Source organism: Solea senegalensis, linkage group LG16 (genome assembly GCF_019176455.1).
Source record: "Solea senegalensis isolate Sse05_10M linkage group LG16, IFAPA_SoseM_1, whole genome shotgun sequence".
Classification (NCBI taxonomy): domain Eukaryota; kingdom Metazoa; phylum Chordata; class Actinopteri; order Pleuronectiformes; family Soleidae; genus Solea; species Solea senegalensis.
The window spans coordinates 17,918,830-17,942,714 of record NC_058036.1 but is presented as its reverse complement, the minus strand read 5'-3'; the positions used below and the strand labels follow the sequence as shown (position 1 = coordinate 17,942,714).

The 23,885-nt window shown below is 43.5% G+C and overlaps 1 protein-coding gene across 3 annotated transcripts; it reads right to left on the bottom strand.

The window, feature by feature from the left end:
• Nucleotides 1–5,703: 5,703 nt before the first annotated feature.
• Nucleotides 5,704–23,628, bottom strand: LOC122783055 (zinc finger protein DPF3-like). 3 transcript variants are annotated; one of them, XM_044047699.1, is made up of 11 exons: nt 23,550–23,628; nt 15,989–16,149; nt 14,759–14,866; nt 12,759–12,865; nt 12,223–12,318; nt 11,628–11,688; nt 11,307–11,348; nt 10,739–10,879; nt 9,753–9,866; nt 8,872–9,679; nt 5,704–7,693 (listed from the first exon to the last, which is right to left on the bottom strand). In XM_044047699.1, exons 1-10 carry the CDS (start codon nt 23,579–23,581, stop codon nt 9,519–9,521), a joined length of 1,023 nt encoding a protein of 340 aa, XP_043903634.1. In that variant the 5' UTR covers nt 23,582–23,628; the 3' UTR covers nt 5,704–7,693; nt 8,872–9,518. The 3 variants fall into 3 exon arrangements, with proteins under 3 accessions (XP_043903634.1, XP_043903636.1, XP_043903635.1); XM_044047700.1 differs by lacking the exon at nt 5,704–7,693 and adding an exon at nt 8,606–8,759; XM_044047701.1 differs by lacking the exon at nt 11,307–11,348.
• Between the last annotated feature and the right edge of the window lie 257 nt (nt 23,629–23,885).

The window sequence follows — 23,885 nt, the reverse complement described above, 5'->3', positions numbered from 1 at the left end:
TAGGTTAGTAGGTCGTCCAAAATCGGTCAAAAAAGTCATAGGTTAGTATGTCGTCCAAAAGCAGTCAAAAAAGTCATATTATAGTATGTCGTCCAAAATCTGTCAAAAAAGAATAAGTTTAAGAACGATTATTCTGTCAAAAGAACAACGTAGTACATGTGCATACATTGTACAACAGAGAACTTAAGCGTAAGAGTGGTTTTCAGAACCAAGCTTGATGGTATATCACTCTCTCATGCCCAGAGAGTGGGTTGATTTGCCAAAGTATTTTGATTCATTTCCATCCATTTACACGTATATTTTAACAAGGCAATGATTTTTTTTATCAATTATATGTACATCTTTTCAGAATATGATGTTATGTGTCACAGACAAGGCATTATGCATACATTTGCTCTTGTGAATCGTCTCACAGTAGACTTTTACAAAGTGTTTCCCCATATAAAGTTTCATACTGATTTATTAAGAATGTGTATTCCCCATAAGGTTGATTTTTTTTTTTTTTCTATGTCATTCACTTCATCATGCAGGTTATTAATGCCATCATCATAAGACATGCACAGCCAAACACTCATGTAGCTTTTATTGTGTAATATGGAGCCTGTCAGCCAATCACAGCTGCCTTTGTTCATGCTCGCTTTCTGCCCCTCTCCCTGTTTGGACACTGCTCCCTCTGCTGGCCTGTCACTGACACTCTTCCATTTCTTAAAATGCAACCCCCACCTCCCCACCCCACTGTCCTTGGCCCTCATTCCTGCAATGCCTGGTCTCCCCCCCTTTTTTCCCCCTTCTTCCTCTTCACTAACAACCTCACTCTCAACTCCCCCGTCAAAACACCCATACCTGACCGCAACACTCACCCTGCTTCCCCACCCCACCCCACCCCCCTCCCAAAACAGCAGCCAGCAGACACTGAGCAGGGCCGACGCACCTCCTTGGAGAAGTTCACCCGCAGTGTGGTAAGTCATTTGGAGCTGGGGCTGTTCATATCACAAACCACACTCTGGCTGCCTCACTATCAGTGGCTTTTTTTTGCAGTTGTAACCATATTACACTCCGCTGTGGCTAACCTGTGAATGAGAGAATAAGATAACATGATATAACGTCACGTGAATGGGTTGAATTTGCAATTCTGTGTGATTTGCAAGGCGCTTGTACAGTCAGCAACCCAGTCTGGTCATTTGTTGTCGTTTCCAATTGGTGTTCCAGGGCAAGTCTTTGACGGGAAAGCGCCTGACGGGCCTGATGCAGTCGTCCTGACACAGCCGGAGAAGCTCAGCCAGACCCTGTCGGAAGGGTGACCGCCACAGAGCGGCGGAGGCAGAGCCACAGACAGTGAAGCTGGGCTGGACACAGCCGCTGCGGCGGCTCTCAGACACTGTGCTCCGAGGACTGCTGCCACACCGGCACTGCAGCTTTGGGCCTCGCTGGCGTGAACGACCCGAACAGATCCACTGAGGAAAGGACAATGCTCTCAAGAGGGGACCTCGACAAATGCAACACATGGCATGCAGAATAACAGTATAAGCACATCCAGAGTAGGGCTGCCCTCATTTCGTCACTTAGTCGCCGGGCTTTTTGTCAACTAAACTGGTTTTAAATTAAATTATTGACATTTAAAGCAACATTATTCTCTCATTTAAAAAAAAAAACAACCCAAAAACTGACCTTTGTTTTAATTGATTAGGACCCAGAGTCCTAACTCAGATATTCCTGCAACATCAACACAGACATGAATCTATTTTAAATATTTCTCTGTACTCACAAGACAGTTAGCAATAAATAAAGCATGCATAAACCACTTTTTCTTTTTTTTTTAAAGAAATATAAATATATATATATCCAACCTCTTTTTAATAACGTTGAAATTTATATCAGTTTCTTATAAAGCACATGATATTATGTGACCATGTCTGTGTTGTTTTTTTCATTTTAATTTTACGTCCCATATTTACATCTACAAAAGTGACTTTTTTTGAAGTGATAATGTTCCATGCTTCATTACATTCCAAAATCTGGCGTAAAAAAGGGCTTAATGTAGCATCCGCGCAGCACGGTCGCATGTTTCTTCACAAATAGTCAAATAGTTATGAACACACACTCCTTTAACAACTTCCAGACATCACACACAGTCAAATGAATCATTTTCAAATGTCCCCCTCTCTCTGTGTGTGTGTGTGTGTGTGTGTGTGTGTGAATAACTGATGGGACAGAAATGTCCCACATGGCTGTGAAAATGTAAAGGTTTGCTTTACTTTTAGAGCACAAAAGTCCACGTGTTCCCATGTTTCCAGTGCCATGGGTCCCTCTAGTGGTGGTAAAACAACAGGACAACGACAACAGAGTGTTACATGATACAAGTGTCCTGCAAAGGACGAGGATACATGTGAGGCCTGCTGCCCAATATGGGATCGTTTGTGTTATGTTGTTGTTGTTTTTTTTTGTACTGCATGATTATTCATCCCCATCTTATTTTTTTTTTATTTTCAACAAACAATGAAAAATCTGCTCAATTTGTTTGTGTGTTTTTTTAAATGTACGCCACTTTTGTGTTAACTTCTCCGAGGGCACTAGCTGAACTGGAGCAACACTCTTCAGTGAAGCTGACGTCAAAAAAAGCCCCGAATTGCAACTGACAACCACATTTGAGCCATCATGGCTGCCAAACACTGAACATTAATGGGGGGCCGTCTCGGCCTCCTTCTTCTACTGACTTCACGACATCATTTTCAGTCTCACAGCTCCCCCTTGAGGCCAGTGACTGTTACGGCGACAGACTCCACTGCACAATCATGCCACTCGTCTATCTATCCTTTAAAATGCACTGTACAGGTCGTGTTAGTAACTATCACGGTTATCATAAACCAGTAAGCGCTTCATTATAAGGTAGAGAGAACGAGAGATGCTTGTACTCACAATGACACGATACTATACGTACAGAGTGCATTGTCGGTGTAAATTGGCGACGTTTTCATTATCCAAAAACAAAAAAAAGCACACTTTATTATGATATGGGCACATAACTATGCATGTAACATAATCAGGGGCATTTTTGTGCTTTTAGTTTCTCAATCAGCAAGATGACTACTGGCACACAGTAACACTCGAGCACCTGTTATTTATTCATGGGTACCAAATAATAATAAAAAGCTCTGGGCCTGTCTGTCTGCTGTGTCCTCTGTGTCCACTCTGCGTCATTAGGAGTCTTGGATTAGAGGAATATTTATCTCTGGCTGATGATAGACAAATTATAGGTTATTTGAATTAAACTGGAGGGAGAGTTTTCTATAGAAGTTACAGTATCTTAAGTTTCAAGCCGAGTGGTTGATGATGCTATACAATTTAATCTGGATTGGGATTTCAGATGAAAGAAATAGCAAGGAAATGGGACAGAAATGTCATTTTACATCCTCAAAGTCCTTAAAAAAGGGTGATTTGTATTATGCGATGTATAGATTGAGCTACAGTTGAGGCCAAAATTATTAGCCCCCCAGGAATTATGGAACATTTTCCTAAAATTCTTCCCAATGTTTGCAGTGTTAATAAAACTTGATATAATCAAACATTCACCAGTGCCATTTGGTAGCTTTTGGTACATTTTGGATATAAAATACATCTTTTGGCTTGCTTTATATCAAATATAGTGAAAAATGGGGTGGTCAAAAATATTAGCCCCCGTATGAATTTTTATTTTCCAAACAAACCTAATTAACCAATCAGTTTTCAAACCACACCTGTGCAGTCAATTGGCTTTCTGACAACACCTGAGCATTAAATCAGCATAAAAGGAATCCAAGGAACAGGGCACATGTGCACATTGAGAGGGATTACTTTTACTCATCATGCCAAAGACAAAGGAAATCAGTTTTGATTTCAGAAAGAAGATAGTGGAGGCTCAGGAGAAGGGGGAAGGTTTTACTGCCATTTCCAAGCATTTCATAGTGTCTAGAACCGCTGTACGTTGCATCATTGCCAATTACAAGGAGACAAATTCAGTAAGAAACAAACCTGGGCGTGGTCGTAAGCGCAATATTTCAAGAACTCTGGAGAGAAAAACTCTGGAAAATCATCAGAGATGTCAGCAAGAACCCCGGGACATCTGCCAAGATGATTGCTGCTGACCTGGCCTCTTCTGGAGTTGATGTTTCAAGGAACACAGTTGTGAGGGCTCTTCATCGTGATGGGCTTCACGGCCATCATCCGAGAAGAACCCCTTTACTCAAAGAGCGGCACATCACAGCAAGACTGAAGTTTGCCCGTGAACATTTGAAAGGTAAAGATGAGTTTTGGAAGTCTGTGCTTTGGTCTGATGAGACTAAACTGGAACTTTTGGGCACATGGATGTGGTGTAAGTTTGGCGAAGAAAGGGAGAGACCTTCAACCCAAAGAACACAGTTCCCATGGTGGTGGGAGCATCATGCTGTGGGGCTGTTTTGCAGCCTTGGGCACAGGGAGCCTTGTTCGGGTGCATGGCATCATGAAAAAAGAAAAGGATGTTGAAGTTTTGAGGAATAATATGCAGAAATCTGCTCGTAGTCTATCCATAGGTCGTCACTGGGTCTTCCAACAAGACAATGACCCAAAGCACACATCGAAATATGTTCGACAGTTCATGAAGGATACCAAAACCAAGGTCCTGGAGTGGCCTGCACAGAGCCCAGACCTCAATCCTATTGAGAATATGTGGCGGGTGCTCAAGGTGAATGTCCATGCTCGGAAACCACGCAATTTGGACCAGCTGGAACAATTTGCAATGGAAGAATGGGCCAAAATCCCTCAGAGGACCTGTGCCAACCTAGTGAAGAACTACTTTAAGAGGTTGTTGTCAGTTGTGGCTCAGAAAGGGTACACTATTGACTATTAATGGCCAGGGGGCTAATAATTTTGGACGTCTAATTTTTCCCTTTCTTATTTCAATTCAGTGTATCGATAAAATATTCTCATCAAACTTGGTGGACATTGTGTCTTTGCTATTTTGGAAACAAATGCAATACAAACAGTTGTTGTTAATGGTCATTTCCAGAGAGAAATAAAGAGTTTTGTCTAATTTCACAAGGGGGGCTAATAATTTTGGCCTCAACTGTATTTGACAGATTTATAGATCAATAAGGGATGAAATGTCAGGATAACTTCAGGCCTCTATGGCTTCAGTTTTGACAGTTTTGACCTCAGCCAAGGGGGAGAATTCATCTAAAACATTATGGGATGGATTATGATAGACATTTCCAGAGGATGTAGGCTATGGCTCAAAGGGGAAAACAATTATTTGGTTTTTAATTTGTTTTTTGCACTGAACTGAACTTTTTTAGAATCTCAATGCCGTGCAAAAGTTTACATGTGGAGAATTAAACCAGATGAGAAAAGAAAACTCACTCAAAATAAAACCTAAGACTCTAAACTTCCTACTTTGCACCTGCAGTTAATGTTCTGATGCCATGAGATGATAAATAATCTTATTTTTCAGTCAAACTCTGCCACTCTGGTACAACTTCTACAGACTTACTGTTCATTTCTCAAACACACCGATCAACATGAGCGTTTCCCTATTCCTGAGCGACCACTGTTCCCTCACAAACTCGGTGTTTTTCCCCTCCGCGTCTGCTCAGAGTCTAAGGGTCGGTTCCACCGCATCGATCCAGTCGAGACCGTCCTCCGAGACGACCCGCAGCCCCCTTTCAGAAAAACAGCAAGTGAGCGTCATCGTTCATTCTCTATTTTCTCCTTTATTTTATTCAGAACAATAAAAATAGTTAAACAAAACGAAGACTTCTTCATTCTCTCAATTTAATTTCAACTCGTGTTCATAGCTGAAGATGAGACAAATGCCCAGTCGTGTCCGTTTCATCTCTTCTTGGCTCTGTTCCCTCCCCGATCCTCCCCTCTGCTCACCCGACAGGTTTGAAAAGAGAGTACCGGGGCCTATTGCTGTGTCTTTGACGAGGTATACAGGCTATTTAATGATTGGTGACACGTTATTATAAGCACACGTCACTGACACTTGCAGTTAAGGGGCTTTTCTTGTTCAGAGCTGCGCCAACGCTAAGCCCGTTCGTATACAGTTGGTAACATTGAGCAGGTTATGACTGATGACACATGTTATTTCTTCTTCTTTTTACTTACTTAGCGCGACTTGAGATAAAAAGACACAGCGTTACTGTAGAGACACACACAGACTGGTACAAGAGCAGAAGACAAGATCAATGACGAGTCTCTGATTCAACGTTTTGTCCAGAGAGGGCGATAAACTGCGACGTGAAGGCTCCCTGAGGGAAGTGAACAGAGTTGGTTTTGAATGGACAAGCAAAGTCATCACAGACACATCATTTTGTTAATGTTTAGCTTCAAAAACGGAGCAGCTATCGTTACATTGCAGTGATACTGAATAATTACATGGAAGGACGAGGACTTCTTGTGCAGCATGTGCAACGTATGGACCTAAAGAGACTTCTTCTTTTTTTTTTACAGTACTTCAAGCACCTTCTAAATGTCACAAACAACCAGGCTCACTAAAGCACTCAGCGGAAATGTCACATAATTTGGATTTCTTTACAGTTTTCACTCCTCGGTTCCTCTACGAGCAACAACGTGTTTTTCAGCTGCATCAATTTTTTACTAAAAGGACGTAGATTTGAAAACACAAGTGCGCTCAAATCAATGGTTGTTTTTCCTTTAAGCGCGAGACTGAAAACAAATCCCTCCTAGGAGTTGATTATGAGGAATCCTTTGTGTGGCCGCCTCCTCACCGACGGAAAACAACGGCATGAATCGCGGCTAAGAGCGGCCGAAACAATCAACAGCGGAGATGCCTGAGTAGTTGTGGCTATTGTGCACCTGATCAGGACAGAGGTATCGATACAGTCTGAACAAACCCCAAGAAGTCGTACTAATTCCACTTTGAAAGAGTTTAAAACATAGAAATATTATACAACAGAGAAAAAGATGCAAAAAAAAGAAAAAAAAAGCGCTTAATTACTGCAACCCATGAGAGATGGGCGGGGCATAAAATATATAGCAAAAAAAAAACAAAAAAACAGACAGAGGGACCGAAGCAGAAAAACTTTGTGTCCATGTCAGAGTAATAATACAGTAGTCCAGAGGTCTGCAAGTAAGAGGGGCGGGGTTTGAGCACCATCTCTATGGCTAGGGGGGCCGTGTGGGGGAGGGGTCAGAGGGGTCACTGATCCAATCAGGTTGGAGGGGGTCATGGCTGTCAGAGCTGGTTTCCAGTGCAGAGCGGCAGGCTGGCACAGTGATGAGGATAATGACGTCTTAGTGTCACATCGGATCACACAGCAGACATACAGTCACAGAGCGGGAGCGGGGGCAGACTCGAGCACGGGGCCCCATCCTCGAATGCACCTGACGGGGCATAAAACAAGTCCAAAGGCCCGGCCTTTAGTGTTCCCATAGTTCAGTGGAGCTCCGGCACATTGCAGCGAGGACACACAACGAAGCTGGATGTAGCCGCATATCAAATGTTCAGAGGGGGATCGATACGCGCCGTCAAGGGAGCGGTTGCTTCAATTAGGCCGCGCGTGGCCTGTACGATAGCTGGACGTCTATTCATCCATTTCAGTTATTTCAGGCCCAAGTCAGGAGGGATATGAAGGATAATTAGTTGGTTCGGGTTAAATCCGCTTCTTCACTGGTCACCCCCCCCACCGCCACTTCCGGGCCGCTGTGCCGAGTCCTTCTGCACCACACAGAACATTAGGGTTAGACTTAATAATAGCATCATTAATTAGCATAATTAAAACACAATGCTTAGGTTAATATGCAAACATTTCCTGGCGTCAATAAAAATGGACGTCGCCTTCTGGTTTGAAAAGGAAATAGGACAGATGTAATAAAAAGAACTCGAATTGTGGTCTATGGGAATATGAGCCTCATTCTTACTTGATGTGTGGTAGTTTTATAGTCTCAATCACTCGTTTCAGCTCCTCTTCAATAGAACATTTGTGTTAAGAGGAAAATGGACGATAAAGCACAGCATATATGAGAGGACACCAGTGTAATGGACAGCTGGTGTCATCCCATACAGGGTTCCTGCAGTTTAAGGCAAGTTTAAATTTAGAGCTGAAATTATTACATTAATCGTCAACTATTTTGATAATCGATTCATCGGTTTGAAGCTTTTTTCCATGTTTAAAAACAAGATTTCTGATTGTTTCAGCTTCTTCAATGTGAATATTTACTTAATTTCTTTGCTCCAAATAACAAAGAAATCATTTAAACTGAATCGTTTCGTGTTTGTGGACAAATCAAGACATTTGAGAGCATCATCATTTCCACATCTGACAAACACTGATCAACATTTTTTAACGTTTTCTAACATTTCGTGGACCAAGCGATGACTCGATTAATCGAGAAAATAATCGACAGATTATTCGGTTATGAAAATAATCGTTAGTTCCGAATCAGAATCAGAATACTTTATTAATCCCCGGGGGGGAATTGTTTTTGTTCCAGATGCTCCGTGCAAAGTGAAATACAAATACAGCATGAGTGGAAACAAGGGCTTAAGATATAGATATAAATAAACAGTAAAATAGGCAATAAAATTCAATGAAATCAAATATAAAAAAAAATAATACAATAATAAAGTAGACAATCTGGAAATAAATACAATATACAAATAGTTAATAATGAAATGAGGATGAGTAATTAGCATAGTTTGTGTTTATAGATAACAATAAGAGTCCGATCATCAGAGGGAGGCGTTGTACAGTTTAATTTAACATTTTATGATGATTGAGTTGCTGATGGTGCGAGAAGAAAAACGACAGCGGGATTAGTTCAATTCACCCTTAAAGCACTGAGCACAGGAGAAGAATACATTATTAATGCTGCTTTTGAAAACACTTTCCTTACCTTTCATTTGTTTAAGTCCTCCCGACTCTGTCAAGTCTATAATATCTATAGACAAAATGTTTCCAGTGGCCTGTGGTCGTCCTTCCATTGGTTCCTTCATTTCCATACAAGTTTAATCCAAAGTTAGAGCAGAAAAAATGAGGCCTTCATAGTAATATCCACTACTGATTTAAAAAAAAAAAAACAAAAAAACACGCAGTAGCTCAAGTAAGGTTTAACAGTGACATTCAATCGACCCTTGAATGCATCATTCTTGCCTTCAAAATTTTAAATTGTTCAATTTTCTGATTTGTCCAGTGTTTTTTTTGCTCCATCTGCTCCAGTGAGGGGGGGGGGGAAACAAAAATCCTTCTGTTCTGCATGAAGGCCAAGTCACAAACGCAGAGTCGTCCGCCGCTGCCTTTAACGTTAATATATATATTTATATATAAAAAAGGTGTTCATAAATTATTCAACAATGTTCAGTAGATAAAATACCACTCGCATTTTTCTGTCCTGAAATTATCACTTTGTGCTTTCCGCAAACAAACAAAACAAAACAAAACAAAAAAAAAAACATTGGAAAAAAGAAGCAGCAAATGTTGTTTTTGCCAGAGGTTAATCCATATAAAAAAAACAGTCTCTTGAAATCTAAAAAGGCTTCCGCTCTATCTGTGTCGACTGGTTATCCCGTTGCCGTTGGCGGCGGGTTCTTCTAGGTCGTCGTCCTCGAAGCCGTGAAAGGTGGACGTGTCGCTCTCCGAGGTGGTGCCGAACAACTCCTCCGCGCCGGTGAAAGCCCCGTCGTCCTTCTCTTCCCGGCGCTCGGCTGGGACACGGGAAACAGTCGGTGAACAGTCGAGTCAACACACACAAAAAGAAACAAAAAACACACAACTCACTCGTGCATCGGCAGCCGGAGCACGGAGGCCCGGATTTACCCATTTTCTTGTTTGAGCCCTGGCATTTATTACAGTAGTTACTGGGAATGCTGGCCCCACCTGGACCCTTTGAACCTGTGGGGAATTTCCAGAGAAACAACATGAGAGGCAAAAAACCTGTTACATGTTTATGAACTTGTTAGGAGCTGATGCGAAACGTTGCGTCACATTTACGTGCTGCGCGATTGTCGGGTCACTTTCTTATAAAGCACGGCAATAACGGGATAATAAATCAAACTAATTAGTAATTTCAAATCGCACCAACGTCGTTACCGTTACTGAAAATGAGCTCAATGAAGCCAAAAGTAATGATGATTGGCTGAAGTAGAGGCTAAAAAATCCTGGTAAGCCAATCAGAAGCAGAGTGGGACGGGCGTTCTGACTTTTCCCTCATTGAGATAAAAAAAGGCAAGAATTATGTATAAAAAGTTCTATTATAAACTTAAAATGATAATATCTAAACAAATGTGTTAAATTTGATAGGCGTCTGGTCTCACACTGTCCCACAGCAACATTAAAATAATATAGATTAGTGGTGGCAATGGTTTCTGTTACTCATTTATTCTATTCTAAGTGCCCGTTTCATTCATTAAACACATTCAATATTGAGTTTTAATATAAATAACTGAACATGCAGTTGAATTTAACTGCGTGACATATTTAAACATCATCACAATTACTTGTAACTGGTTACTTTAACAATGCAGTAACTCGTGTTGGGAGTAGTCGCTCAAAACAAAAGCCAAAAAATATCGCACCTATGGATTCATATTTAGTGGAAAAAACTCGACTCTTTTACAAAACAGCGAAATAAGTTATGCAGGCGTGTCCATTTCAAGCTTCTTGTACATGACACGACAAGACACGACATGGCGGTTTGTTTGTTTGGTTAAGAAAACCCCGACGATTTGGTGACGCAACACGATAAGAGGAGGAGGAGCAGTTACGTTTGTGTCTGTCAGTCTGCGGTGCGGAGGGAGACCGGGACGCCACCGTGTTCCTCTCTCCAGCTCGGTCCTCCTCCGCCAGGTGGGAATGGGTGTAGTGGTAGCTTAGTCCCGTGCGGTTCCTGTAGCGCTTTGCACAAACTACAACAAAGAGCAGGACAGAAGTTCAGTCGCACATTATCTAGAGAGTTTGTTTCTCTTTCAGACCACTGGGGTTTAGAACAAAACGGCTGAATGTTCTTCGTTTTTTATTTTCTTTGCCACTCAGGATGAGAGTTTGTTATGGCATTCGATGAAGGTCAGTATTAAATTTCTGGCTCCAAAAGGGAGAAAAGAAAAAAAAACAAACAATAAGTGTTTTCGTATCTGATTGCAATCGTCAGTCAAATAAAACGAAACCCCCAGACGACATAATAACCACGTCTCCATTTCACCGCAGCAAGTGCACTTTAGAGGAAAGTAAGATAATATAGGGGCTGAATCAATAATCACAGTAGTTGCAACACGTCTACACAACAGTCTGTCAAAATAAATATCATTAAAAAGTAGAGGCAACACGTGAAGGTACCTGCAGTCGAGGACTTTGAGTTCTGCTTTTGTTTGTATCGGTCTGAAAGAGAAGAATTTGTTATTATTTATTTTAAAAAAAAATCCAATCCATGTGCACATACAGGAATAGTTAAGACGACAGAAACGCTCCTCCTGCCTTCTTTTTCTGCTTTTATTAAAAAGGATTTTTGCAGATAATGGAAATGAAACTGCTCTCAAATATGTAAAATATTCCCCACAAATGTGTTTGTGTTACAGACACAACATCGAGTGACCTAACATGAATAATTCATAGTGTTTTGTCTGGTCATAATCAACTCCATATTCTAATATCACTTACTGTCACAGACATATGGCTTATCATCGTCCAGGTCTGTCTTCCTGCGCCCTGAACCCCGACCCTGAGGAAAAACAAAACCAACTCCATTCACTGTTTGCAATAAAACGCGCAGGTTTCAACATGCACATGATTTTAAATAAGGGAATAAACAACGTAAGATGGTCTTGGACTCATTAGAGAGCGCTGGCTGCTGCACAACTTGACTGCTGGAGTCCATTTTGGTCACTTAATTTCGAGTGTTATTCTCCACGGAGGGCGACTCGGGTCGTATGTGCCTGCTTTTCTGCATCGAGATGGACAATCTCAACTTTGTGGTATGCGTGCGAGCACATTCGCCACGGGGGCCAAAAAGAGTCAAGTCAAACTGGTCTCTGTTAACTCTGAGATAAACCTCTGCTCATGCAGGAAACGCTCCAGAATCAGTTGGTGAAGGAGGGGGTACATGTGAGGGAAAAGCAGCGCTAAGAATCCTTGGTTCTAGTTTTTATTATTATTATAATAATTATTTTTGTTTTGTTTTGGTTTCTTTGGCGATAACAGGAGAGCGAACCTCGTGTGTGTGTATCGGTTAAAGATAACAAAAACGGCCCCTTACTCTGCCTTTGCCCCGGTGTCTCCTCTTGGGAGTGTCCACCTCGTAGTCGTCGTCCTCGTTGAAGGCGTCCTCGGCCGCGTCGGCCTCCAGAACCCTCTGTGTGCGAGAGCGAGCGTTACAGCAGAGATAAAGCGTGACATTCAACAAGCTGCTTTGTTCCTCACACGCGGCGTACTGTGCGCTTGGTGGAATGTGTGATGTGGTGATATGACGTGAGGATCAGATCAGTCATTTTCAAGATTTTATTTTACTCTCTTTTGCATATATATACATATACAAAAAAATCAGTTAGTCAGTAAATGGGAAATCAGAGTTGAAGTAGTTCATTTGTACAAACCGCCTCTGACAGCAGTCGGCTAATGAGCCCTGCAGGTCAGCTGGGAAAACTTGGCAGGTTGCCTTGACAACCAGTGCAACACTCAACTATCGGTGCCAGGGCCCCCTCAGCCATTTTGACTGATATCCGTGAACATTTGACAACATTTGTCTTATCCGTTTAGCCAGAGAATCACACACGCACACACACTGAAACCGACCTGGATCTCCAGCAGACTCTCCTCGTCGTTCTTAGCGTCTCCTCGCAGCAGAGCCTCCAGCGTGGTGCTCTGAGTGGGCAGGGCGTCTTTGGACATGAGGCCGCCGTCTGCACAAAGACGAGAACTCGTCATGACTCATCCCAAACATTATCCAAGTGGGGTTTTTTTAGGTTTTGTTGTTCTTGTGCACTTCATAGAGAAAATGGACCACAGGTGTATGATCAGTGTTCCTCTAGCTTGTCCTGTTTTTCTACCATAACTCTGAAATGCAGCCACTGTTTTTGTTACATCAGCTGTCATCACAATGGCTTTTATAGCGCTGCATCGTCAACCTCGTGTTTTTATTTTGTTACAGAGAGTGAAAACATGTCATTAGTTTGCCGTGGTTATCGCTTAGACAGTGGACATCAGGCAGATATCGCCACCTGCAGCGAGCTGAAGAAGACCTAAGCACACAGTGTAGGAGGCGAGCATGTTATGCAGACGGTGCAGAACAAATAAAAGCTTTCGACAGTCGGTCGGACCCGCAGGTCTTATTTACAAAGTCTCTCCTTGGAGAGCTTCGCGATCATCCAACTGCTCAATGGCTGTTTGAAAAGGAGGACACACTTCAAAGTCCTCCCCCCCCTCTAAATCCAGCTTTCCATCAGCCCTTTATCTCGCACACTGCGCCCACTGGAAAGACTTTAGCAGAATACTGAAGTGTAGAAACAACAGAGGGCTGCATAGGTAAGAGGCGGATAGAAGCAGGAGGCGTGACGAGCAGATAAAAAAACGGGCCCCCTCCACCATGTGGCAGCAGCCCCTCACTATTGTGTCTGCGCGCGTTGACTTTCAACTCTCCGCGACGAGACAGACCCTCAAACACACACCTCCCCTCCCTCCTAACCCATAGGAGGCTGGGGGGGCTAAAAATAGAGGCAGCAGCAGCCTGCAGCAGGGAGCTGATTGTGCATGCAGCCCCAGTCTCTAGCACACCACGAGTTAGAGAGGCAGCGAGACAGACGGTGGCTGCTCCCCTGTGCCGGCCACCACCTCTGGCCAGCTGCACAACGTGCTCTGTATAAGAGACACCAGGTTAAATTAGGGTGCACGTCCCCAGTGTCTGGCTCAGCATATATAATCTGGTGTTGTAGGAGAAGGGAAGGGACAGCAGAGGGTGGGTGGGTTAGTGGGTGGCGGTGGCGTGCCATCTCACTGGAAAACAATAGGTTACAATGGGATGTGTTGGGGGAAACAAAGGCTCGGTTCTATCTCTCCCTCAGTGCTATCACTCCATCTTGCTTTCTTTCCAGGCTATCTTCCTTTGTTATTTGTTCAACTTCCTGCACATTTGTCCTAGCACCATGAAGACAAAGGAGATTTCAATCAAAACATGAAGGGAAAAAAAAATCCCAGCACTCCCCGCATGTTGTCATTGTTCATTAGGACACTGAAACATTCCAATGTGAACGTAAACCACGGGCCACAGAGGGAACTTTTAACTTAGACGAAGGAGACGAGAGAGAGAGCGAGACAGAAGCAATCATCGAGGGAGAAGCAGAAAACAGGACGGAGGGAGCGCAGAGCGATGTGGAGGGCTGTAGACGCTCTGAGTGAGCCGTTTCAAGTGGCAACTCGAGAAAGCCAAACTACATCCAATAACGTTTATTAAATACTGTCTGCAGCGGCCGAACTCTGTCTCGCTGCTCCCAGCAGTGGGAAATCTAATTACATGTTCTACTTCTCACAAAACAAGTTTACCAACCGGGGACGAACACAGCCACATTTCATCCACGGAAACATGACTGGCAGTCCGTTCCGCTCAGTGTGTGGAGACAGAGTGATATGCTTTTAGTGAGATTATTCCAGATCATCACCAGTAATCACATGAGGAGGAGGTGGGTGGGAGAAGGGGGTAGGATGGGGGTAGGATGGAGGGGTGGGGAGCTTAGCGGGAAGTGAGAGGAGCAGGAAGCGGTGTGCAGGTAGCTTAAGGACAACAGGCGGCAGGGTCTTACCGAGCTGCAGGCCGTAGATGCCCAGAGGAGGATCTGTGGCGTTGTGCAGCCGTCTCTTCTTCCTCCAGCAGCGGGCAGGGTATGTGTACATCTGCCCGGCTGAAACCCCTGTGTGAGAAACAACTGTTTTATCCCTTGAAACAAACATTTTTTTTTTTTTATAAGGATGTACAGTTTTGTATTTTACCCAAATACACATACATTTACATTATTTGTTTTATCTGATTTGTTTACATAGCCTCATTCCCAAAATGTAAACAGTGTCCGCCATCTTTGCTAACAGTTACACTAACAGGACCAAGTGTCACTGGTTGGCACGTAACAAAGAATATATGAAGATATTTCTAAAAATCAGGGGAGACTGAGGTTGGGAAGCACAATTTTTCAAAAATACTACCCTTATTCTAGTAATACAAAGCTAAATGCAAACCGCTGAAGTATTCCTTTAACAGTTTAAAGATCATAATACATTTTAAGAAATGTTCCCACCCAACATAACATCTTTTTACTCAATTTTACTAGTTTATTTTCTTTTTAAATTGTATTTTTCTGACTCACTTTGAGCTGCAATCCTTGTATGAAAGGTGCTATACAAATACAGTTTGTTATTACTATTACTATTACTATTATTATTATTATCATCCAATGCAATTATTATTAGACTGATACTGACACTCGTCCTTTTTTGCGAAAGATTTGAATTGGTAAAAGTCAGGGTTAACTGGTTATGGTTAAAGGAATACTTTAGCGATTAGCATTTAGCTTTGTATTACTAGAATAGGGGTAGTATTTTTGAAAAATTGTGCTTCCCAACCTCAGTTTCCCCTGAGTTGAGAAATATCTTCATTCTTTTCTTTGTTCGTGCCCACCAGTGACACTTTAGCGTAACTGTTAGCAAAGATGGCGGACACTGTTTACATTCTGGGAATGAGGTCACACCCCCCTAAGAGTGGGTCTAAAAAGTGCGTAATTACCATCACAGTGTCACTGGTGGATGTAACAAAAACAAGAATAAAGATGTTTCTCGACTCAGGCGAAACTGAGGTCTGAGGGGTAGGTTCAAAAATACTACCCCTAGTATTAGGGGTAGTATTAGCTAAATGCTAATCGTGACATATTCCTTTAAGATTAGGTATAGCCCTTTGTTTAGGCTGCACAAATGAATGGAAATCAATTCAGTGTCCAAAGAAGAATAGCTGTGCGAACGTGTGTGTGTGTGTGTTTGCCCACCGGGACTGCGGTGGTGCCGCTCCATCCAGATGTAGCAGTTGTTCTGGGCCACGCCTGTCTGTGAGTCCAGGAATGGCAGGCGGACGCTGCGCTCCGCACACAGACGGGCATTGTAGCTGCGGCACTGCTCAATGGCGTCCTTATAGAACTGGTCGCCCAACCTGCAGGGGAATAGCGTTAGCGTTAGCGGTCAGTGACACTGACTGATGGCGGTCGACTCGACACCTGTTCACTCACATACGCGGCAGCCGGTTTGACGAGCTCGTCCAGAGCGCACGCGGCGCTCGTGCTACTTTTGAATATTTGCAGAATTGGATTAGAATTTGTGATAAGAGCCTGTTGCTTCACATTTCATTTACATTTAAATAGTGAGCTGAGGCAGCGACACCATGATGGAATGGCAGATCAATAGAGGCAGATGGCTGCACATCCTCGAGTCTGGTTCTGTCAGGGATTTTTTCTCTCTCCACTGATGCCGAGTGCTTGCTCATTGTGTGAATTGTTGGGTTTTTGTGCTCTCGGTGATGTTGTCTATGTACAGTGCCTTGAGATAGTGTGTGTTGTGATTCGGAGCTATACAAATAAAATTGAATTGAACTGAATCAATACAACCAAGACAAGATGTTACCCATATAAAATGGGAGTAATCCTCCATCCTGTTAGTATCAAACTGATGACTAAAGCCCCTTCTCCACCTACGGTACCGGCTCACCTCAGCTCGATACGGCACGGTTTAGGTTCCACTATAAAATAGTAATGGTAATTGCTGGAGATAAACCCACATTTTTTAGGATTGTTAAGTCTTTTTAACTGAGCTACAGTTTGGCATTGTTCGGCACTCTGACCAATCGGTGGCCGGCAGTCTGGCGAGGACTGGTACTAAAAAAGTACCAGGTACTATCGCTAGTGGAAACACAACTTAACCAGGCCGTGCCGAGCCGGTGGAAACATGCCATAACACTCTGTCCTCTTTCTAGCTCGTCATCGTTGGGGAGAATGGAGAATGAAAGAGAAAGAAAAAATGCAACCCAGTGCATTTCCCAGTGCTGCTCCCTCTCCTAAGGTCAGTCGTGTTCATTACCTATGTGGCCTCTTTGTCAGATCGGACTGCAGATGAGTTAGACTATCATCACAGCGCTGAAAATAATCACTCCTGTGACCAGCAGAGACTCTCCCACTTTAGTTCCACTTTTCTTAGTGCCACTGAGATTTTGGCAGTCCCTCAGGGTGTCAAGAGTTAATATTCAGAGTGAAATGGGGGGGGAGGATATTTCACATTCAATCGCTGCCACACGCCTTGTATGGTAATTAGCCTACTTAATTAATCTCAGCAGAGTGTCTAGCACAAGGGCAGGTTCTGATTTGCCTTATACATCAAATACGGGGGTAAATGCTGCGACTTCGTGGTAAGGTGCGTCGCACGTGTGTGTGTGTGTGATTCTGACAGAGGCAGACGAGAGCAAATGCGATGGAAGTGACTGGTTCTTCAAGTATGAGCATCTCCACACATGTAAAAATTAAGTTCCACCACATGTTCTCCATTACAACATTAGGACGACAGCCATTTTGAAGTGAAACTAATGAGCTGCGGGCTGCAAGTCAAGCTTGGAATCTTAAACTAGAGGTGGGGGAGGTGGAGGCGGTGGAGGAGGTGAGAGGCTGATTTGTCAGCGTCTTCCAGATCCTGCTCTCTCTCTCTCTCTCTCTTCACCAATATCCCCTCTACAAGACAACATCCAGCAGTTGAACAGCCGTGTTAGGAATGCTGTCCCGCACAAAGCCCAGACAAAGCCACAGTGTGCGAGGTGTCCTGGGAAAGGGAGGCTTCGTGTCCGTGTGACTGAGAAGAGCAAACAGTCACAGGTACAGAGCGAGCGCAGGGAGGGGTGTATATGGAGGAGGAGGAGGACGACGAGCTGAAGTGAAAAATAAAAACAGAAAGACAGGAGGGGGGGTTCACAGGGCTCGACAGCCAGAACTGAGGTTAAGAGGCACAGAGTAGATTATGACTCGCAACTATGGGACTTTTTGCTTCAGCGTGTCCCTGTCATACTGAGATGTTGGCTTTATTGTAGTTTATAATCATATCACTACTTACCTCTACCTTATAAAGATGTCATACGGTGTCATAAAGCGGAGAGGGACTTTCTCAGGGTCTAAGAGGTGCAAAGTTTCACAAGAGCAAGAACACAGCGGTTCAATCAAAACTGATTTTGACTTGAGGGTTTTTTTTTTCTTAAAAAACACAAAAAATGCCTGTCAAACTAACCAGTTCCTCTTCATCGACACACATTAGTGCCACTGGGATGCAACCGCGTGACGTACAGTATCAGCTTACTAACGGCAGAGAGGTCGACCAACTGCAGAAGCTCCCTGAAGCCTGCTACATGAGCGCGCTCGTCATAGAGAGCAAAGACAGTGGTGAGATCACTGGAGTTGTGATGCGACACAGGCCGCGCTCATCAGTCTCAAGTTAAAAGTGCAAGGGGTGAGGCGGGGTGCGATAACACACACACACACACAAACACACGCTCACCATCAGAGCATCCACTGCCCCGAGCAGCAGGTGTGGTGGATTAGGTGAGGGGCGGAGTCATGTAAGATACACTGTATATCACACACACACACACATCTCTGCAGGCACAACTTTTCTTTGTTTTTCCACTGTGTCCTACGACTTACAGTAAATGCATCGTTTCGTTTGTTGTAAACATCCCTCACAGATTTACAGACTTACAGTTTCCTGGTTCAACTTTGACCTGCCATACTTGCAATAGTTTTCTCTGTCAGATGAAGGCCTTTTACTAACATGCTGACAACGTCCACATTCAATTTCTCTCATAAACAGAGCAGTTTCCAACCTCTTGTGATCCCAGCCGTGAGCTGTAACCCGTAACCCTGTCAAAAATGATAGTTAGTTATTAGTTTTGTTCTGGATTCTTCTAATAACCCCCACTTTCCGATATTTTCTATTCTCGTCTTTCACCAGCATCTGAAATGTTGCGTCACTCCCTCTCGTCTCAATCGTATCCAGAAACCCTGCCATTCACCCTGTGACCCCGGTGTTTGTTTGTTTGTTTACGGACAGTGTAATATAAATAAACAAGATTATTTGGTCACAGAATAATTCTTTTGAATGCACAACGTGTAATAATCTCTCCATTAAAACAACAACAACAAAACACAGAGTTGTCATGTTGTCACTGCACTTAGCTTCTCACAGTTAAAGTAATACTTCACTGATTAGCAGTTACCTCATTATTACTAGAATAGGGGTAGTATTTTTGAAGAATTGTGTTTCCCAACCTCAGATTCCCCGAAAATCTCCATTCTTGTTTTTTTGTTACGTGCCCACCAGTGACACGTCCTGTTAGCATAACTGTTAGCAAAGATGGCGGACACTGTTTACATTCTGGGAAGTATTCCTTTAAGTTTCTCACAACTCACTGATCAGCACAAGTCTCCTCCTCAAAAATAAATGGACCTGGTGATATGTGGCCAGTGCTAACACTGAATAAATCAATTTCTGGTTTAAACATTAGCTGCCGCTAACGTTTGCTCACCTAAGATCCAAACGTGTGACGACTAGAAATCCTTCATCTAGTTAAAACATACAATTAACATCAAGATGAAACATGAGAACGTGGTCATAAAACTGGATTTAATCCAAGTGAATCTAATTATAGCCGTTTCTGGTGGACGACAAGCAGAAACAGATATGAGGCTTTTGACAGGGGAACGAATGTAACGCGACGGACACAAATGAAATAAAGATTAAAGACCTTTGTGTTTAACTCTGATTTAACACTGTTTTCATGTTTTTCAGGGAATAAAGAACACCTTAGTATGTGCTCCTCATCCTCAGGATCTTCCAGTTGAGTAAATAAAGTGAGTGTGTGCATGAGAGTCAGGAGTAAAAGGCAAATCTTGCTGGACACAAGATTTGCCTTTTACTCCCGACTCTGGGGCCACCGTTATCAGCGTGCTGCTGTCAACGGTCCCTCACGTCACATGGCTTCGGCCGTAACGCGAGCATGTGTCAACACTTGTTTTGCATCTCTAATGACTAACTTTATTTTGCAGGAGAGCAACTCAAAGGGGAAGTGATGTGGAGCCATGAGAAGAAGAGGAAAAAACAACAACTTTAACGGAGCTTTCAAGATACGTGATTTATGTTTTTTTTTTGTTTTTTTTTACCCCTTCTCAAGAGCATGTAAGGACAATCCACGAACATGACTTCAGCCTCAGCAGTTCTGTTCAGGGGGTATTTCAAATTTGCAGGTGCACTGCTGTTTTACAGGAAGCTACAGCAACCACATAAAAAGAGAGGGGGAGGAAGAGGAGGAGGTCACGCAGAGCGACTGCATCGTCACAACCACCTCTCATTACACCAATCAGAAGCGCACAGTCTGGGTGGGAGTAAGAGCAGATCATACACCTCCACACTCAAGTGCAAATAAAAAAGCACCCTGACTCACTCAAAGTCGACTCAACTCCTAGACGAACAAACCGATGTGTCAAACCTGTAGAGAACTCCAGCGGTGGCTGAAATTTTAATGAGCGGCTTTATTAATTAAATATCCCCAGACTTCCATTTTAATCAGCAGATCTGCAGATTACCCATCCTCCCGCGCTCAGACAAGGTGACGGACTCCACACAGATGTGCACAAACCTGCACACGGACTGCAGCTCCATGTGCCGCCACATCTCCACAACAACACACACACACAAAAAGAAAATCAGTCCAGTGTTTTTAATTTCCCTTAAGTGACTCGAGTTAATATGAAAAAAAAGGTCAAACTGGTCCACGGGAGCGACATCCAATTAGTGTCAAGTGTGTATAATTAAAATCTGACAAACTTGTGAAATGAAGTCAGAAACCCGAGACACGGGCTAATTATAGCGGACGGCAACACTTCATTAAGCACAGCTTATAGCGGGGAGACAATTCACATCAGAATGCTAAAACGTCTCCGAGATGAAACGGCAGCTTGACAGCAGACGGAGCTCGTTGGGACAAAAGGAGGGAAAAGAGAGTCCAACGAGGTAATAGTATTAAATGTGCGTTCCAATAATTGCAATGAAAAGGTGCGCGACGCATACAAAAAGCAGCAGAGCAGAAACAGAACTGCACTCTTTTAACATGAACATGGAACACTTAAAAACATGAGCTGCTTCACTGAGCTGTGCTTATGCCAGCAGAGGGAGGCCGAGATTTCATCCAGCGACTCCCCGGTGGGTTAAATGGAGAGAATGCATGAGAGCACGCACTCGCTAAACATCATGTGTTCACACAGATTGAGGAGATATTGTTTTGTTTAGCAAGCAACCTTTTCCACAGAATCATGCAATGACTGTGCAGGTGGAGGTGGAGGAGGAGGAGGAAAGTGGGGGGTGTCTTGCTAAAGGCCACTTTGGCAGGACACGCAGCCTCCGTGATTGTTCACTCATCCGCAAAAAGCAACTATTATTTGTAAAAAAAAAAAAAAAGGTGTAAGATTTAAACGGTTTTATCTAACGGTGAGAGTGCAGAATGTAACAAACGGAAGAATCCTCCATTTACCCTTCGCTTCCTCAAGCGTGTCGGGGAACTACAATGGCCTTAGCATGTCCTTCTTCCTTGTTTGCAGAGCAAGCTTCCGCTTCAAAACACACAAGATGGTGGCCTTTGCAAAGCAAGACCCTCCTCTTAAGTACATATAAAAGGTTGTTTTTCTAAGGCCACCAAAACCAAACATAAACATAACAAATAGTGATAAGACATGTATCCAGAAACTGTCCCATTTCTTATCCATTCATCTAGTTTTATTTTTATTATTGTTTGTATTCTTGCACTACACTGCACTGCACTGCACAAGGGCTGAACGATTTTGAACAAATATCTTAATTGTGATTATTTTGACAGGAATTGCAATTGCGATATGCTTCGCGATCTCAGGGAGTCATTTTCACATCGTTATAATTTGAAAAACTGCGTGATATTGGTGCAGATGTGTGAGAAACCAAGATGTTGTATAGATCGAGACAATAATTAATCAACAATGATATTTTGACACACTTTGGCTTTTAAAAAGAATTTTTAAATTGCAGTAGGCCATATTGTGATTTCGATAAAATTCCGATGAATTGCTCAGCCCTTAATAAAAGGATCTTATTTGCTATTGAGAGAAGAGGAGAAGAGTGTTTGACAGATTAAAACACAAAACCCACTGTCAGAAAACCAATGTCAAGACTATTTACAACGTATCAATACAGCACTTCAAAGAGTCAATACTGTAGCTTGCCGTGAAATATCGTGCTATTTCAGTGTATCGATATTTCCTCACAGGTATGAAAGACTTCAACCGTGCGACCTCTCCAATGGGTGATAACAACAAGACTAGTTGATGAGATGTGTGTGGTCCGGTCCACGGAGGTGCCAGAGTACCTCTGTGGAGGAGCAGATGGTTCTCCTGCTCATGCCTAACACTTCCTCTCAGTCGGAGCATCTCACTGACAGATGGGCCCAGGATCCTGGTCCAAGCTAATCTCCAGCACTCCTCCACTTAAAGGCACAGCGGAGCGCCTTCTCTACTCTACTCTTCCCTCCTTCCACAGGAGCCACCATCATCATCATCACCATCATCATCATCATCATCACCATCAGCACAGGCTGACTGCCTCCTGCTGCTGTTGTCACGTCCAACCTGGACGCATGCGTTTGCAGACATGCTCAATTCTGGTCTGGATTTCGTGCAGAACAGAAAGGAGGGCAGGGTGGGGGTGTGTGTGTAGGGTGGGGGGAACTGGCTGTGTCTAACTTACAGTGACATGGTCTACCAGTGGAATTGGTGAAACAATACAGAACAAAGGAGAAATTGGGAGAGAGAAGGGGACAAAAAGGTGAAGCATTTCCTTTCAAGTTGGGGGACAGGAGTGAGCGCTGCACGGCCCCAATTCGAGCACAGAGTGTCAGTCTATTTCCAACAGCCGACTCAAATTGCTGACACTTTGGTCGATTTCGCCAGCAAGCATGCAAATACAAAATGCCTCCTCCCTTCGCTTCACCGGGTCCTCCTCACCACGTCTGCGTAAGCAGGAGCCAAAGTTGACATGTCGACAATTCACACCAACTACAAGCGACTTTCGGAATGTCACACGATATGTCCGCCACTGTGTCCGGTCGGACACGGGGGAGAAAATGGGCTTTTTTTTTCTTTTTTTATTATTCGGCGCGGCGCAGGGGCACGCGCTGTCGACAGTTTCCAAATAAATGTACAGCCACAGGGAAGACGACACTCCGCCGTGTTGAGTGCAAAACCCGTGCGGAAGCTCCCGCCGTGTCGTCAAAATGTCAGGCGGCCGAAAGCACATGTTTAAGACTAAATGACAAAACCGTGCGGGATAAAAAGAAGTGTACGAGGCTACTTTGACATGCAAGAAGTACACAAAATACATCTGGACAGCTTCACGCGTCGTGTGCACACGACAGGAAATCACATGCACGAGCAGCCAGTCGCAATGTGCGACTTGGCAACAAAGTAATCACACACAATTTCCTAAATGCCTTAAATTACTTACGCTTTTAGTGGATTCTGAATGACAGCCGCCATTTTGCCACAATGTAACGCAATATCGGCGTCTTGCAGTTCTGAGGGAAACCTAGGGAGATGGACCAATCACAGCTCAGGGCGAAATCCGGGGCCAATGGGAGCGCAGCACAGCCGGACAGGGCGTGGCCTAATGGGGGTAAACTGTCAAAATTATTTTAAAGGGTTTTCCCTTGTATTTAAATTGTGCAGAGCAAAATAACAGCACTTTTTTTTAAAGAGACTCTTACTGTAGATTTGGATACAAACCAAGAGCAATCCCCCTCTGTGGCGAGTCAGCGCAGTGCAAGTGGCACAGGATATCAAC

Coding starts and splice junctions, on each gene's coding strand:
- LOC122783055 (XM_044047699.1), bottom strand. CDS start 23,581: ATGGCGGCTGTCATTCAGAATCCACTAAAAGC. Junction 12,866..14,758: donor CATCTACGGCCTGCAGCTCG/GTAAGACCCTGC, acceptor GTCTTTGTGCAG/ACGGCGGCCTCATGTCCAAA. Junction 9,867..10,738: donor GCAGACTGACAGACACAAAC/GTAACTGCTCCT, acceptor AATTCCCCACAG/GTTCAAAGGGTCCAGGTGGG.